Here is an 18,414-nt window from a genome sequence, read left to right as displayed (position 1 = left end):
ATGCTTTCACAGCCCACCACTAGACATAGTTCTCCACAAGTTGGCGACAAACATCCGCATATCCGTAGACATTATCCAAAATAATAATTGAATCAAATAAAATACAAATTAATAATCGAATTTCATTTTTAGTACTGTGTGGTCCCCCCGGTTCCGGTAAGACGATGACGCTCTTCTCTGCGCTTCGAGCGCTACCGGACATGGAAGTGGTCGGTCTCAACTTCTCGTCGGCGACTACTCCAGAACTACTTCTGAAGACATTCGACCACTACTGCGAATACCGCAAGACACCTAATGGCGTCGTTCTAGCTCCTGTGCAGGTAATAATATTATTATTTGTTGGCAAATGAAACTGGTACATAATTGGTTGCATATTATGAATAATAAAAAAATTATTGACTTGTCAATGCTATTTTTATTGCAGCTCGGCAAATGGCTCGTCCTGTTCTGTGACGAAATTAATTTACCTGATATGGACCAATATGGAACACAACGTGTTATTTCATTTTTGAGACAACTTCTCGAGCATAAAGGATTCTACAGGGCAAGTGGTGAGAGTAGATTTATTACTTCAATGATTTGATTTCATAATATACACAAACTAAAACATAGGAAGACATAAACAAAATCACGATTTTATTAGATACTTTTTTATACTATAAAAGTAGTAATCAAGCATATGCTCTGACAGAAATAGTAAACGGATACCTTAGTCTAAGGATGCCTTCAAAACGTACCGAACCCAACCCCTTAGCCAGCCACGGAGCTCTGGCTACCTCACTCACCGCTTTCTAAAAGAAAATTAATTAAGCTGTGATTTTCGATAAAATTGAAGTACATCACACATTGAGTGTGAAACGTTTATTTATTATTTATTTATCCCCAGTCGGGCTGCTTCAAATTTTGAATAGCATATTTCGTGATCACACTTAAGTAGTAGACCCCAGGTCGTGCACCACACGACACCCCAGTCACATGAGGCTCGCGTGTCGCAGACCACTCGTGGGTGCACCTGGAGCGCATCCAGTTCGTGGGCGCCTGCAACCCGCCCACGGACCCGGGCCGCAAGCCGCTGTCGCACCGCCTGCTGCGCCACGTGCCCGTCATCTACGTCGACTACCCGGGCGAGACCTCGCTGGAGCAGGTACCGCTGGCCGGCCTTGTGCCCACGCCGACCACTTCTACCTACTTGCAATCATATCGTATGATGTTTACTTCGATTCTAACCAAAAAGCCAATAACAAGTACATTGGCAATAGTTGGTGCTAATTTTTAGTTTTACGATGGTGCAGAAGAATTTAAGTAATAATTGTATAACTATGGTTAACATTTGCTATACGATTTACGAAATAGCTCTCATTGATATTGAGAAGTCACTGGATCTGTAAGGTGACAAAAGCGACATTGAGTGCAATTATTACGACAATTCCTTAAAATCTACTTACTGTCAAATTATATTTCTACCATACACATACAATTAAAATAATAAATAGTCCTCTTCAATCGCGAATAGTTCCTTACTTAACAAGATAATTGTGAAATAGTTTGAAAGAAATACAAATAATCTTCGACGACGCCTCAACACAATTATCTCGATCCTCGAACCATATTAGCCATATACTCATAGATGTTTGTCGTGGTCTGAGTGTGTGTGTTCGTGCATTTTGTGTATTTCCGGACCCCGGACACGGAAGAAAATCCTACTGAGGGCCGACGAGGGAGAATCGTTTATTAACCCCCCGCCCCCCTTCCCTTTCCGCAGATCTACGGCACGTTTACGCGCGCCATGCTGCGTATGCAGCCAGCACTGCGCGGCTACGCGGAACCGCTGACGCAGGCCATGGTGCGCCTGTACCTCGCCTCGCAGGAGCGCTTCACGCAGGACATGCAGCCGCACTACGTGTACTCGCCGCGCGAGATGACGCGCTGGGTGCGCGGCATCTGCGAGGCCATCAGGTGACGGCTCGCAGCTCTGCGTTCTTATTGCTAGGTTTTGATTAAAATCGACGTTATTATATTTAGAGACCGACACAAAAAGCAATGGTAATAGGGATTGCAAAAAAAATCCCGCTCCTCAAAGACGCGAATCCGTAGTTCCCGCAAATTTGAAAATTAATATTTAATTTCTCTGGTAATATATAAATATATATATATATATATATATATATATATATATATATATATATATATATATATATATATCTCCTGTTAACGGAAAAATTAAAGAAGAGGCTTGAACAAAAAATATATAAAAATACAAAGAACGGCTCACAGGAATATCAGAAAATTTTGAAAAGTGAAATGGTACGTTTTGTGTCCGACGGAATCAGAAGACCGTACCTGACGCTTGATTATGACGGTCCACTCTAAACGTAGAAGCCAAGAGACTAAAATATAATACAATATAAAATACAGCGTAGGTCATCGAAAAAATTAATCAATCAAATACGCATTATTATGGGTGACTCAAAAACTACTTGTCAGATCGAAATCAAATTAAAATAGGGCGTAACGACATACTTTTTAATGCCAAAGGAAGATATTAAATTTAGTCATACTCAAGACATATATTATTAAGGTTTATTCATATCTTAACTAATCGTAAGCATTTCCAATTGACATAATTTACCCAACTAGTCAAAAAACCTGATTACTTGTACTTGATTATGATTTAATTTTTTTTTTTTTTTTTTTTTTTTTTTTTTTATGTCACTAGGTCGGCAAACAAGCGTACGGCTCACCTGATGGTAAGCGATTACCGTAGCTTATAGACGCCTGCAACACCAGAAGCATCGCAAGCGCGTTGCCGACCCAATCCCCAATCCCCCCAGGAGCTCTGGTCACCTTACTCACCAACAGGAACACAATACTACTTGAAAACAGTATTATTTAGCTGTGGTCTTCTGTAAGGTCGAGGTACTTCCCCAGTCGGGCTGCTCCATATTTTGAGCAGGAAATTCCTGCTGTGCCCTACCTCAGTTAAAAATTATTAGAAAACAAATAAGGATTGTTGATAAATTATATATGACGCCAAATAAATATTTATTGCGTACAATATGATAGATATCTTAAACAAAAACCAAAGAGTGCGGGATCCCGCACGGGGTTGCAATCCCTAAATGATAATGACTACATCTTGACAGGCTCCTTGACGCTCCTCCTTGTCGACTAGTGTCCTATGACAGATAGTGATGTAACATACTAATAACAATTAGGTAAATGACATGCGATCAAAGGATAAATGTTTGTAGTATTTATGTATTAAATAAATGAATATTATCGACGATTTATTTTTGTAATTGATAAACTCTTACTTAAATAATTTTGTAAATACTTTTCTTTTTCTACTCAAATAAATAATATATTGACAATTTCTCTATCTGAAGTCTGTTGATGAGACTATGTTAAGTTGAAAGTCAAAATTCGTAACATTATCTCAACCCTAATAATTTTTGCAGACCTTTAGATAACCTAACCGTGGAAGGATTAGTGCGCTTGTGGGCTCACGAAGCATTACGTCTCTTCCAAGACCGTCTAGTAGAAGACAGTGAACGACAATGGACTGAAGAGAACATTGATAACTTTGCAATGAGGTTTTTCCCAGGTAATTGTTTCAAACTTTATGTTATATCGTGTAAAAAAATCAAATGTAAAACATAAATTAATAATTATTTTTCTTTGAAGGCATCAACAAGGAACAAGCTTTGGCTCGTCCTATTCTATACAGTAACTGGCTCAGCAAAGACTACGTGCCGGTCCAACGAGATCAGCTACGCGAATACGTCAAGGCTAGATTGAAGGTAAAATTATATTACTTCTTGTTATAAGACACACTGGCAATGAAATACACAGGCCGAAGACGCGCAGTAGCGTCTTCAGTGCGACAAAGCCAGCCCTGCGGTCACCAACCCGCCTGCCCAGCGTGGTGACTATGGGCAACACACATGACATCGCGCCATTTTTGACGCGTACTTGTGGAGGCCTATGTCCAGCAGTGGACTGCAATAGGCTGAAATGATGATAATGATTAGACCACTAGCAATTCAAATCAGGCCCTGAATTTTCTGGCGTACTCTCACTTGGACAAGCCCTGGAGCTTATTCTATGTTGAGCCAAAATATCTTAGAGCTGACTTTACGCTTCCTTCCAACCTACTGTCCCACAACGCCATTGTTTTTTTTATACATTCAGGTGGTTGGGTAAAACCGACAATCTTAATCTCTAAATCTTAGCGTCTTGGGCATTCGTGTACTCCTTTACATCTGGTTGTGTTTGCATGAATATCAACTTTAGTATAAACAGTGCTGTTAGAAATCTTTAAATGGCAACATTGTAGTGTCGTCGTCTCCTCTCTCTCTCTTTTTGTCAATGCGGTGGCACACCGCGGACACATATGGCGGTTGCGCTTACCGTCGCGGGTTTTTATGTTCGCTGTACAAACACACACACACAGGGATAGAGATTTCAAAAGCAGTATAATAAATTGACAACATTTTGTGGTGCCGCGTTGGCACAACGGTCACAGCCATGGATTGTACCGGTTGCGGGTTCGATTTCCGCACATGACAAACATTTGTATTGGCCAGACAGGTGTTTGCCGTGGTCTGGGTGTTTGTGCAGTGCTTGTGGGACTCCCCACCGTGCCTCGGAGAGCACGTTAAGCCGGTCCCGGTTGTTATCATGTACCTGATAGCTATCGTTACTCATAGTAGAGAATATATCCGCCAACCCGCATTGAAGCAGCGTGGTGGATTAAGCTCTGAACCTTCTCCTACATAGGGAAAGAGGCCTATGCCCTGTAGTGGGATACAGGCTGAAGCGTATTTTGTGGTGTACAATAAAGTATAAACAAATAAATAAACATTTGTCTCCCCTCAGGTGTTCTACGAGGAAGAATTAGACGTGCCGCTGGTGTTATTCGACGAGGTGCTAGAGCACGTTCTGCGCATCGACCGAATATTCCGCCAGCCTCAGGGTCACCTGCTGCTCATCGGAGTGTCGGGCGCCGGCAAGACCACGCTCAGCCGGTTCGTCGCTTGGATGAACGGCCTCAGCATCTTCCAAATCAAGGTAGATAGATAGATATATTGCTCTTGATGCACGGAAAATTCGAAAAAGTTGCAACTATTTAGATACGACAGTAATTCAGACAGAAGTTCGACAAATAGTTAATTTTTTCTTAGTTTCGTAATCTGTATTCTATTTCTTAGACATTTATATTTTAACAATAAGTAATTAATTAAAAGTAATATAATAGTAGTTTATGCAACTGTCATATAATGAAGGGTATTAAAACACGAGTGTGAGTTTCATAATAGTAACGAGTGTTTAATAAGATAAGTCAAGTATTGGAAACATAAGTAGAATGTTACAACATTAGTGTAGATAATAATAATTTGTAACATGACGAGTCGAAAGTACTTTTGAAGCCTACTCGAATAAAGTAAATTTTGATGTTATGCATTACAATTTTCTAAAAATGTAATCTTGTATTTACCAAACTAAAAAAAAAAATTTAAGGTCCACAACAAATACACTGGTGCCGATTTCGATGAGGATCTACGTTCCGTCCTACGTCGTGCGGGCTGCCGTGATGAGAAAGTGGCCTTTATCTTGGACGAGTCTAACGTACTCGACAGTGGGTTCCTGGAGAGAATGAACACGCTTCTAGCTAATGGAGAGGTAATTTAGCAATTTTATACCCAAATTAAAAAAAGGAAATTTCCAACCCAACTTCTTTATATTCATTACAAAATACACGATATATATATATATATATATATATATATATATATATATATATATATATATATATATACATCCCGATACATTTTTGGCGTCAAGCACGAACTGCGTTATTACGACGTCCCTCAGTTATGCTTACATTTTATATGTTTTTTCTGCGAATGTTGCTTATTTTTTTCATTTTAAATTCCGTGGGTTATATCAATTTCTTTAAATTTCTTTTTTGAGAATATTCTGCTTACAGTTGTGCCCAACCATTTATGAACCCCTTTCATGATACTTATGTTATTGCTTCCTCCATATATCCATATAGCCTCACTTAATGCACCGATTATTTAGCGTCCTATATAAGTAATGATGAAATGAGTGAGAAGTAAGCTGAAATGCGACGTTGCCAGTTTTCTAGTAGGTGTGATCATCTATCGTTAACTTAAGAAATAATTCTATTACGCTCGTTGAAATTTTAACATGTAACGGTCATAGGAACACCTCCAATTTTTCATCTTATAATAGCTCTCTTAATAAGCTGCAACATATATTTTATTTAGGCTTTTAACATTTTAATTATTGACGACGTAGCACATCATCAGAATAATAATATAATAAATAATTATTTATCGTTGTATCCATTTGTTATAAGTATTCTTTGACTCAAAGAATAATAATAAATAATGTTCCCTTATCCTGGCACGGATACTTTCTGTACATTGAAGATATTTAAAAAAAGTGATACGGTCTATGAATACAGGTTACTGAATCGAACATTTTTTTTATATGTTTGTATGTGTCGTTGTGTCTTCATCACGCCAAAACAGCTAAACGGATTTCAAGTAATTTTAGAACATGGGTAACTGGGTATCCAAGAATACGAGGATATTATTTTTTCTTCTTCGCTGACGAATCTTATAGGTTAATTAAGTTTTATAGCCACAAATAGTTGTGCCACCTGCTTTTACAAACAACATATTATTATCATTTTCAATATAAAAATGTCTCATGGCTAAAATATTTTTTATACAGACTAAATAGTCTAACTACTTAACTCTATTTCACTAGAATGATTTACCTAAGTCGTCGTCTGGCAAATTTAAACGTCGTCAAACAATATTTACTTATAAAATATAAAGTATATCTTTTAAGTAGGTTTCTAATTTTTTTTAAGTGGATAACAATAGTTTATTAAACATTATACATATTTACAATTCACAACTTAAGAACTAAATATTTACAGATAGTTTTGTTATAAATCATGTCCGCGTGGAATCGTGTCAAGAATGCTGACAGCATTTTCTCGTTGAATCGCTATGCCGATTCTTTGGGCAAAAAAATGCACCGGCCCTCTTGTCACCAGTGGAGGCAATAAGGCGAGGAGTTATCTCATTTAAAAAAAATTTTAGCACTGCTACTCCAAGGTCCAAGTGTTTCGACTGCAAATGGCACAAAGATGTAATTTGAAATTAATGACGAATACTTGTGCCGTTTAGTCGTTTCAGCTTTTTCCGCTGTGGCTCCCGCTTTTAAGGCTGTTTCCCTGACATGAGAAGGAGCAAGTGTGTCAACGCAGGTTGCGTCCCACAAAAGCGCCCGTCCCCTTTCCCAGGGAACCAACGTCAATCCATCAGGTCTCTTGCCATCATTGCGACTAATTCCAGTAGGCTCGATAAGAGCAGGAACGTCGATGGTGGCAAGAGCTTTTTTATGGTATCGTTTAGGGAACCGTGGCGGGAAAACCTACCTAAACTCTTGTTACAGGAAAGGCCGTGTAGTCCGAAAGAATCGACCTCTTTTCCGCACGGAGATCTGTGTTCAAAGCACAGTGGAGCTCCCAACCGGAGACCGAGAGCAATTCTAAAACTTTCATTGTCTAAAAGTGTCCCAAAGTTTTTTGACGGCATTGCGCGTAGCCTGGATTGGGTCAAAAGCCAGAACAGCTGCAAAAAAACTTCGTATCCTTAATAACAGTATGCGTCAAACTAACGTCCGTATATGTGTTACGTATTGCGTAGCCCTTACCTTATATACGGACGTCGTAAACCTGTATACCTACTATTCGAACCACTACATATTCGACGTCCATGACCAAACCGTCACTAAACAAAAAACACAAATCTTCAGTAGGGGCGCTCAGTAACCAAATAAAAAATCATTGCAAAAATGTATTAAATGTAACAGAACCTTTATTTTTTCAAATTCAAAGACTACTACCCAGCCTGGCTTCCATGTGCATGCAAAAAAGTATAGATAATGTATATTAACTTATAGAAATATTTTTATTTTTATGACAAAATAGTGTCACTTTTCCGTTTAATATGTAAATTCAATTCGTAAATTCGTTAAAGCCTCACTTTTTCCTTTTAAGTGTACTTTTATTTTATTTTACTACTTAAGCAGTATATTGCAACCGAGCGTCAAATAAGCAGCGACACGTGCGTAGCAACTTCGGCAAACTGTTTTTAAATGATTTGTTTTGACTTAATTGAATATTTCAAAACCTTCAAATACAGTCAGTTTGGCAACGTCGCAATAGGACGTCAAATAATCGGTTGTATCGGAAGAGTTTTAGCAGAGTATACGCTCTGTCGATATACGCGCTAGACTAGCGCTGCACCGTTGGTGCGGAATTTCGCGGAAGTTTTAGTTATACAAATGCAAATGTCTCAACGACTTTTTGCCTTCCAGCGATTTTTGTTGTACAGGTAGCTAGAGCCAAAAGGACTAATGGGACATCGATTAAAAAAGTGGCGTCCGATATGCGGACGTCTAAAGGAGGTGGACGCCAGTTTAGATGCATTTCGGCCCATGTGGGACGCCTAATTATTAGCAGGATGTATATATATATATATATATATATATATATATATATATATATATATATATATATATATATATATATATATATATATATATATATATATATAGCAATATATATACAGGGTGTCCCAAAAAGTAGTGATAAGCGGAATTCCAGAGATAGGGCACCCCTTGGGGTATCCGAATCACCCCTATGTATGTTCAGCGATTTTGCATAGTTTTCGAGTTATGAATTTTTTTATATGTTTTTGAGAATTTTTCACCTGAACAACTTTAAAATTTTCTAAAAAAAAAATTGAAGACTTTTTAGAATTTTTGTTTTTGTATCTAAATAGTCATGAGCTGTAGCTTCCCGCTTAAAAGATTCAGCTTCTTAACTTTGATGGAAATTGTGAAAATCTAAGTGTAAAGTGAAAATTTTACGTTTTGAGAACTATGACTTCAATTTTCAACTTAGAATTAAAAATCTAAACAGGCGATTTTATGGCTTCTAATTAGGCTTAAAAACTTCTCCAGAGTCTCAACTTTCATAATCATAAATAAAAAGTTGTACTTAATGGGGCTACTTTTGCTAAAATTTGCCTTCAAAGACATCAAGGTGGAAAATTCTTAAAATTACCAATTTGAATAAAAAAAATTTTTTGCTCAATTTATTATTCCTTTAAGGTTAAATAGTTTTGTCAGCTCTAGCTGGGTCATACGTATAGGATTCGTGCGGAGGAAAATGATAAATCCGTAGACTGAGTGATATGGTTCCAAAACGATGGTGCTCCATGCCACTTTGCAAGAATAGTCAGACAACATTTAACAGAAAGATTTAGAGACAGATGGATCGGCCGTGGAGGGCCCATTGCATGGCCGCCGCGGTCCCCAGACTTGAATCCAATCGATTTCTTTGTCTGGGGATATTATAAAGAAATAGTTTACGCTAAAAACATTAGCAACGTAGCGGAGTTAAGACGAAAATTGAGGCAGGCAGAAGAAACAATTAAAAACAACAGAATAGCATTCGTAAGACTCAAAGAAAACTTTTTAAGACGATGTAGAACATGTATCGAGCACGAAGGTCGACATATTGAAAACTTTTTATAATAAATAATTTTAAGACGATTACTTTTCGTTTTATTAATTAAACCTAAATAACCTTCAAATGTTTATTAAATCTTCGTTCTTAGTTTTCTTACAATCTTTTGGTTGGTTAACAGACTAATTAACTCTTACGAATGCTATTCTGTTATTTTTAATTGTTTCTTCTGCCTGTCTCAATTTTCGTCTTAACTCCGCTACGTTGCTAATGTTTTTAGCGTATACTATTTCTTTATAATATCCCCAGACAAAGAAATCGATTGGATTCAAGTCTGGGGACCGCGGCGGCCATGCAATGGGCCCTCCACGGCCGATCCATCTGTCTCTAAATCTTTCTGTTAAATGTTGTCTGACTATTCTTGCAAAGTGGCATGGAGCACCATCGTTTTGGAACCATATCACTCAGTCTACGGATTTATCATTTTCCTCCGCACGAATCCTATACGTATGACCCAGCTAGAGCGTTGACAAAACTATTTAACCTTAAAGGAATAATAAATTGAGCAAAAAATTTTTTTTATTCAAATTGGTAATTTTAAGAATTTTCCACCTTGATGTCTTTGAAGGCAAATTTTAGCAAAAGTAGCCCCATTAAGTACAACTTTTTATTTATGATTATGAAAGTTGAGACTCTGGAAAAGTTTTTAAGCCTAATTAGAAGCCATAAAATCGCCTGTTTAGATTTTTAATTCTAAGTTAAAAATTGAAGTCATAGTTCTCAAAACGTAAAATTTTCACTTTACACTTAGATTTTCACAATTTCCATCAAAGTTAAGAAGCTGAATCTTTTAAACGGGAAGCTACAGCTCATGACTATTTAGATACAAAAACAAAAATTCTAAAAAGTCTTCAATTTTTTTTTTAGAAATTTTTAAAGTTGTTCAGGTGAAAAATTCTCAAAAACATATAAAAAAATTCATAACTCGAAAACTATGCAAAATCGCTGAACATACATAGGGGTGATTCGGATACTCCAAGGGGTGCCCTATCTCTGGAATTCCGCTTATCACTACTTTTTGGGACACCCTGTATAGAGCAAAATTGCTGATATAGTTTTATAGTAGAAATATTTTTTATTTATTGATATCTTGGAAAGAAATGTTACATCCTTCCTAATTAATATTGGTATTCATAGGTGCCTGGGTTGTTCGAAGGCGACGAATTTGCAGCACTCATGACACAGTGTAAGGAGGGAGCTCAAAGGGAAGGATTAATGCTGGATTCTAACGATGAATTATACAAATGGTAAAAAAATACTCTTGAAGAACAAAATTTTCAAAGATAAAACTTTCATGTTTGTAATTTTAATAAAATATTATTATTGTTAAATGTTTATCTTAGGTTTACTGGTCAAGTGATGAGGAATTTACACGTAGTGTTCACGATGAACCCGTCATCGGAAGGTCTGAAGGATCGCGCTGCAACCTCACCGGCGCTCTTCAACCGTTGCGTGCTCAACTGGTTCGGAGACTGGAGCGACGGAGCGCTCTTCCAAGTATGTTTTGTATAAATTGCTGTTGTGGCTGCTCCAAATATGGAGCAGCCCGACTGGAGTAGAGTAGTACCTCGACCTTACAGAAGATCACAGCAAAATAATACTGTTTTCAAGCAGTATTGTGTTCCTGTTGGTGAGTAAGGTGACCGGAGCTCCTGGGGGATTGGGGATTGGGTCGGCAACGCGCTTGTGATGCTTCTGGTGTTGCAGGTGTCTAAGCTACGGTAATCGCTTACCATCAGGTGAGCCGTACGCTTGTTTGCCGACCTAGTGACATTAAAAAAAATATCTTGTTATAAAAAATACAAGAGACCTGTCCTGGTTTCTGACGAGTGTATATGGCCGCAAGAAGAAAATGAGAAGTGTATTCAATAACTTGTGGCGGCAGAATTCTCACATACTTTTGTTGTATTTTAAATTTTAACAAAAAATCAAGTGTCATATTTAATGTTTACTTTTAAATAATTACTTACAAACTATGATTAGACGCGTGTAAAAAAGTCAGTTCTTTCATATTTCGACGGGCCCGAAGAACAAAATCGTATCTGCAAAATTACCAAATCACAGTATGTAGCTTAGAAGTTCTGCTGAAATACAATCATTTACTACTTACGCCAATAAAGATGATGTTTGGAAAATCATTGTAAAAGCTAATCAGGAACTTTGTTTATTTATTTCTACGTGTTTATAAAGACTTTAACTTTTATTTTAGGCTAAAATTAATTCTTATAATATTATAGGTATTTGTTCTTCGGAACTACCCAGCACTTATCTAAATATACGATTTTGTTTTAAGAAATTGAATAAAAAAATAGTAACCCATGTGAACATATGATGTTTTTCTCCGATAATTTAGTCGACAATATAATAGTATGTGCACATTTATATTAAAGAAAACGCAATTATTTTTAATAATCGAAGCTTTAATAATATAAAAGTAGCACAGTGGGATCTTCGTTACAAAACAAACGTCAAATAGGTGTTAAAAATTCTCTCATTATTACTAGATAAATCATCATAAAATATAAAAGAAAATAAACTTTAACAAAAAATAAACAATTACTCTTATTTCTTGGTTCATTCAGGACAATACTTATTTAAAATCACAGTTTCAATTACAATTACTAATTAAGTCCTAAACTTTCTACTTAGTTTTTATATTTTATATTAGTTTTTTTAATCACAGCAACAACAAGTCTCAAACTTTCTATCATTATTACATAAATCAATATTATGGTTAAGATTCATCGTCATATATGTATATCGTTTCTTTCATCATTGCAATCAGAATAATAATATGGTGAAGATTTAAAGAATACTGCATTGAATGAATTTATGACACCAGAATCACACATGCTCAGTAAATCTTTATATTTAGCTTTTGTTAGCTTGAGAGGTGACGAATAAGCATACTCTAATACAGATAAAATATTAGCTGAGTTTCTTGTATCGCTGCGAACAATGAAGTATTCATAAGTTTCTTTGATTTCATCATTCCATTATCATTCCAGCCTATTGCAATCCACTGCTGGACATAGGGCTCCACAAGTTCGCGCAAAAAATACGTGAACTCGTGTGTGTTGCCCATAGTCACCACGCTGGGCAGGCAGGTTGGTGACCGCAGTGCTGGCTTTGTCGCACCTAAGACGCTGCTGCCCCTCTACGGCCTGTGTGTTTCAAAAAGCCAGCGGTTAGATGGGTATCCCGCCATCGGTCGGCTTCTAAAGTTCCAAGGTGGTACTGGAACCTTGTTATCCCTTAGTCGCCTCTTACGACACCCACGGGAAGAGAGGGGGTGTCTATATTCTTTGGTTTAAATCACACTTATAATACAATTTATTCGGTTCCGATTTATCAACGAAAACTTCCTTAATCATAGTCCACAATATTTTCTGTTATCTAAAATTCTTGTTCCACAGTTTGTCATTTATGTGAACCTTAAAATTAAGAAAATTTTCTTGTGTCATATTTTTTACTACATACGGTTCTCTTTTTGTTTTTGCCCATCTTACAAGTAAACGCCATTCATCTAGAGTGTAAATAGTTTTTGAAGAAGAGGACCGCTCTATAAGGGCATGCACACTATCTCCCTTGTTCTGTGTATGTCCCTTTTCAAGAAATCGATGTGTGATTGATGCCTTGTACTTTTTGGCTGCATAAAAATATGAAAAAAAGACAAATATATTCCGATTTTGGCCAGCAAAACTATCTGACACGAAATTCTCTGGCTCCTTGTTCTATAGTTTTTATTTACAATTTCGCGATATTAACGCGTGGTTGTTTATTGAAGCATTCAAGAACTTTGTTCTTTTGTTATTTTATCCACACACTTATTCCTACAACTACAGGGCTTTCCCATTATTTTTTCACCAACAAATTAACCTCGCTTTGATACATAGCTCTTTCCAAGCAAACTTTTTCTTTTCACGTCAGATCAGTCTTGCTTATGTACCAAACGTTTCTTTGATCTTTGCTTTCGCGTCATTTCTGGTATGAAGTTAGATGCACTAATGTTTAGCAATCGAATTGAATCAACCCAACTAGTATGATCAGGACAAAAAGGGTCATTACATTTTATGTGTATATTCACGGGGGAAGGCATTGGAGTAGCTAAAACCATATGTGTATATATATGGCGCAGAAATTCTAGGATCTTCAAATTCTCAAATTCTTCAATGGAAACAGCTGGTGAGTTATTGAAACTAGAGGTTACTTCTATATTTAATGGTGTAAGCACTTCGTCAGGATGTGAGGTTTGTACTAAATGAGGAGGTGGTGAATCAAGATGCTCGCAGTTGGCCTGAAAAATATTGGTGTTAACTTCGTGTTGATAGCCTAATACATTTGTGTGAACCTTTTAATCAAAAAAATCATGCCAAATTTCTGCCATATCGACGTCGATATTCTGAGCCACTGGCGGCAAATGAGACGTGTTGGTGTTACGTTGACCGGCAGATTCTGTCAAAATGAAAATAAAAATGTATTTAATTTGTGTGGTATTATATTTAAAAACTATTGATTTACATTCTAGTTATATATTTTTTCTTAAAAAGAGGTTAAATTAGATACTTTTGAGTAGAACATGCTCGCATGTTAAAACTTATACGACAAACAAAATCGTTTATTTAGATACAGCAACATTTTTTGGGTATAACTTCGTACAACAAGATCGTATGTGCTTAAGCGATGAATGACTTTAAACAGATTTTTGTCGAATAAAAACTTATGTGAAACTACTGGGGTAAAATTAAATACACCACAATTAAGTATTTTAGTGTCTATAAAATATAGGTAATTGAAATAGGTTGATTATTAAGGAACATTACATGGGTTATAGATTTCTGTAGAACAACATTGTAAATTAACAAACGACCAAAAGATACGCGTTTTAGATAATTTTGGTAAATTAGTTTCTAGACTTATAAAGTAACACCAGTAACTATTTTTTTAATTACCTTAATGCAAAAAATTATCTATTACTTACCTTGTTTAGAGATTTCTTCGTCCTCGTTGCTACAAGGAGTTGGATCGTCACTAATTTTATCCAAAAAAAGGGCTAAATTTAATATTCTCTCTTTCTAGATGCACTAGACATTGTTACAGTCACTTATTACTCACGAAACCTGAAATTATGATATTAAACCGAATTCTCGAGGAATTCTTGATGTCTTGCTAAAATGTTCGACTTTGCCGAGTACAAACACGTAAATGACGATGGGTCGCGGCACGCGCGGTTTCGGGGTGTAAAGAACAAGCTCGTATATGTGAATACATGTTTGTTCGCTGCAGTACATTGTAGATAAGATGATGTTCGCTTGAGTATTTAGAAAACTAAAAGGCCAATAAATAAATAAAAAATATTGCCATGTAGCTTTTGGCATGTTTAATACGAATCAATAATAAAACAGATTTCATCTTATTTTTCCATAAGATTTTGTTCTTGGGACCCGTCGATTTAAACTTTACATAAGTAGTCGTGGATATTTTTTAGAGTTTCGTATTAGCGATTTATCACGATACGCATACATGATAGAGATAGTAAGCGAGTAGGGTCGCAGCGAGCGCTAGATGAGCTTGGCGTGCGCAGGTGGGCAAGGAGTTCACGACGCGCATGGACCTGGACTGGGCGGAGTACGAGCCGCCCGAGCCGTTCCCGCGCGCGTGCGGCGAGCTGGGCGCGCGGCCGTCGCACCGCGCCGCCGTGGTCAACGCCTGCGTGTACGTGCACCAGACGCTGCACCGCGCCAACGCGCGCCTGGCCAAGCGCGCCAACCGCACCATGGCCATCACGCCCAGGTGACTCATCACGCCCACACTCACTACAGAGCGAGCTGGGCGCGCGGCCGTCGCACCGCGCCGCCGTGGTCAACGCCTGCGTGTACGTGCACCAGACGCTGCACCGCGCCAACGCGCGCCTGGCCAAGCGCGCCAACCGCACCATGGCCATCACGCCCAGGTGACTCATCACGCCCACACTCACTACAGAGCGAGCTGGGCGCGCGGCCGTCGCACCGCGCCGCCGTGGTCAACGCCTGCGTGTACGTGCACCAGACGCTGCACCGCGCCAACGCGCGCCTGGCCAAGCGCGCCAACCGCACCATGGCCATCACGCCCAGGTGACTCATCACGCCCACACTCACTACAGAGCGAGCTGGGCGCGCGGCCGTCGCACCGCGCCGCCGTGGTCAACGCCTGCGTGTACGTGCACCAGACGCTGCACCGCGCCAACGCGCGCCTGGCCAAGCGCGCCAACCGCACCATGGCCATCACGCCCAGGTGACTCATCACGCCCACACTCACTACAGAGCGAGCTGGGCGCGCGGCCGTCGCACCGCGCCGCCGTGGTCAACGCCTGCGTGTACGTGCACCAGACGCTGCACCGCGCCAACGCGCGCCTGGCCAAGCGCGCCAACCGCACCATGGCCATCACGCCCAGGTGACTCATCACGCCCACACTCACTACAGAGCGAGCTGGGCGCGCGGCCGTCGCACCGCGCCGCCGTGGTCAACGCCTGCGTGTACGTGCACCAGACGCTGCACCGCGCCAACGCGCGCCTGGCCAAGCGCGCCAACCGCACCATGGCCATCACGCCCAGGTGACTCATCACGCCCACACTCACTACAGAGCGAGCTGGGCGCGCGGCCGTCGCACCGCGCCGCCGTGGTCAACGCCTGCGTGTACGTGCACCAGACGCTGCACCGCGCCAACGCGCGCCTGGCCAAGCGCGCCAACCGCACCATGGCCATCACGCCCAGGTGACTCATCACGCCCACACTCACTACAGAGCGAGCTGGGCGCGCGGCCGTCGCACCGCGCCGCCGTGGTCAACGCCTGCGTGTACGTGCACCAGACGCTGCACCGCGCCAACGCGCGCCTGGCCAAGCGCGCCAACCGCACCATGGCCATCACGCCCAGGTGACTCATCACGCCCACACTCACTACAGAGCGAGCTGGGCGCGCGGCCGTCGCACCGCGCCGCCGTGGTCAACGCCTGCGTGTACGTGCACCAGACGCTGCACCGCGCCAACGCGCGCCTGGCCAAGCGCGCCAACCGCACCATGGCCATCACGCCCAGGTGACTCATCACGCCCACACTCACTACAGAGCGAGCTGGGCGCGCGGCCGTCGCACCGCGCCGCCGTGGTCAACGCCTGCGTGTACGTGCACCAGACGCTGCACCGCGCCAACGCGCGCCTGGCCAAGCGCGCCAACCGCACCATGGCCATCACGCCCAGGTGACTCATCACGCCCACACTCACTACAGAGCGAGCTGGGCGCGCGGCCGTCGCACCGCGCCGCCGTGGTCAACGCCTGCGTGTACGTGCACCAGACGCTGCACCGCGCCAACGCGCGCCTGGCCAAGCGCGCCAACCGCACCATGGCCATCACGCCCAGATGACTCATCACGCCCACACTCACTACAGAGCGAGCTGGGCGCGCGGCCGTCGCACCGCGCCGCCGTGGTCAACGCCTGCGTGTACGTGCACCAGACGCTGCACCGCGCCAACGCGCGCCTGGCCAAGCGCGCCAACCGCACCATGGCCATCACGCCCAGGTGACTCATCACGCCCACACTCACTACAGAGCGAGCTGGGCGCGCGGCCGTCGCACCGCGCCGCCGTGGTCAACGCCTGCGTGTACGTGCACCAGACGCTGCACCGCGCCAACGCGCGCCTGGCCAAGCGCGCCAACCGCACCATGGCCATCACGCCCAGGTGACTCATCACGCCCACACTCACTACAGAGCGAGCTGGGCGCGCGGCCGTCGCACCGCGCCGCCGTGGTCAACGCCTGCGTGTACGTGCACCAGACGCTGCACCGCGCCAACGCGCGCCTGGCCAAGCGCGCCAACCGCACCATGGCCATCACGCCCAGGTGACTCATCACGCCCACACTCACTACAGAGCGAGCTGGGCGCGCGGCCGTCGCACCGCGCCGCCGTGGTCAACGCCTGCGTGTACGTGCACCAGACGCTGCACCGCGCCAACGCGCGCCTGGCCAAGCGCGCCAACCGCACCATGGCCATCACGCCCAGGTGACTCATCACGCCCACACTCACTACAGAGCGAGCTGGGCGCGCGGCCGTCGCACCGCGCCGCCGTGGTCAACGCCTGCGTGTACGTGCACCAGACGCTGCACCGCGCCAACGCGCGCCTGGCCAAGCGCGCCAACCGCACCATGGCCATCACGCCCAGGTGACTCATCACGCCCACACTCACTACAGAGCGAGCTGGGCGCGCGGCCGTCGCACCGCGCCGCCGTGGTCAACGCCTGCGTGTACGTGCACCAGACGCTGCACCGCGCCAACGCGCGCCTGGCCAAGCGCGCCAACCGCACCATGGCCATCACGCCCAGGTGACTCATCACGCCCACACTCACTACAGAGCGAGCTGGGCGCGCGGCCGTCGCACCGCGCCGCCGTGGTCAACGCCTGCGTGTACGTGCACCAGACGCTGCACCGCGCCAACGCGCGCCTGGCCAAGCGCGCCAACCGCACCATGGCCATCACGCCCAGGTGACTCATCACGCCCACACTCACTACAGAGCGAGCTGGGCGCGCGGCCGTCGCACCGCGCCGCCGTGGTCAACGCCTGCGTGTACGTGCACCAGACGCTGCACCGCGCCAACGCGCGCCTGGCCAAGCGCGCCAACCGCACCATGGCCATCACGCCCAGGTGACTCATCACGCCCACACTCACTACAGAGCGAGCTGGGCGCGCGGCCGTCGCACCGCGCCGCCGTGGTCAACGCCTGCGTGTACGTGCACCAGACGCTG

The 18,414-nt window shown here is 42.7% G+C and overlaps 1 protein-coding gene across 2 annotated transcripts in view; it reads left to right on the top strand.

The window, feature by feature from the left end:
• The window catches only part of LOC123659169 (dynein heavy chain, cytoplasmic), a 73,957-nt gene that overhangs the window by 30,250 nt on the left and 25,293 nt on the right, over window positions 1–18,414 (top strand). For both annotated transcript variants that reach the window (XM_045594426.1, XM_045594425.1), the window contains 11 exons: window positions 133–320; window positions 425–551; window positions 996–1,144; window positions 1,763–1,956; window positions 3,459–3,604; window positions 3,685–3,800; window positions 4,879–5,070; window positions 5,521–5,682; window positions 10,778–10,887; window positions 10,984–11,137; window positions 15,225–15,433. In XM_045594426.1, coding sequence (XP_045450382.1) covers window positions 133–320; window positions 425–551; window positions 996–1,144; window positions 1,763–1,956; window positions 3,459–3,604; window positions 3,685–3,800; window positions 4,879–5,070; window positions 5,521–5,682; window positions 10,778–10,887; window positions 10,984–11,137; window positions 15,225–15,433 — 1,747 coding nt within the window. The remainder of the gene's footprint in view (window positions 1–132; window positions 321–424; window positions 552–995; window positions 1,145–1,762; window positions 1,957–3,458; window positions 3,605–3,684; window positions 3,801–4,878; window positions 5,071–5,520; window positions 5,683–10,777; window positions 10,888–10,983; window positions 11,138–15,224; window positions 15,434–18,414) is intronic.

This window comes from Melitaea cinxia, chromosome 13 (genome assembly GCF_905220565.1).
Source record: "Melitaea cinxia chromosome 13, ilMelCinx1.1, whole genome shotgun sequence".
NCBI lineage: Eukaryota > Metazoa > Arthropoda > Insecta > Lepidoptera > Nymphalidae > Melitaea > Melitaea cinxia.
This window is presented reverse-complemented; position numbering and strand designations above follow the sequence as displayed.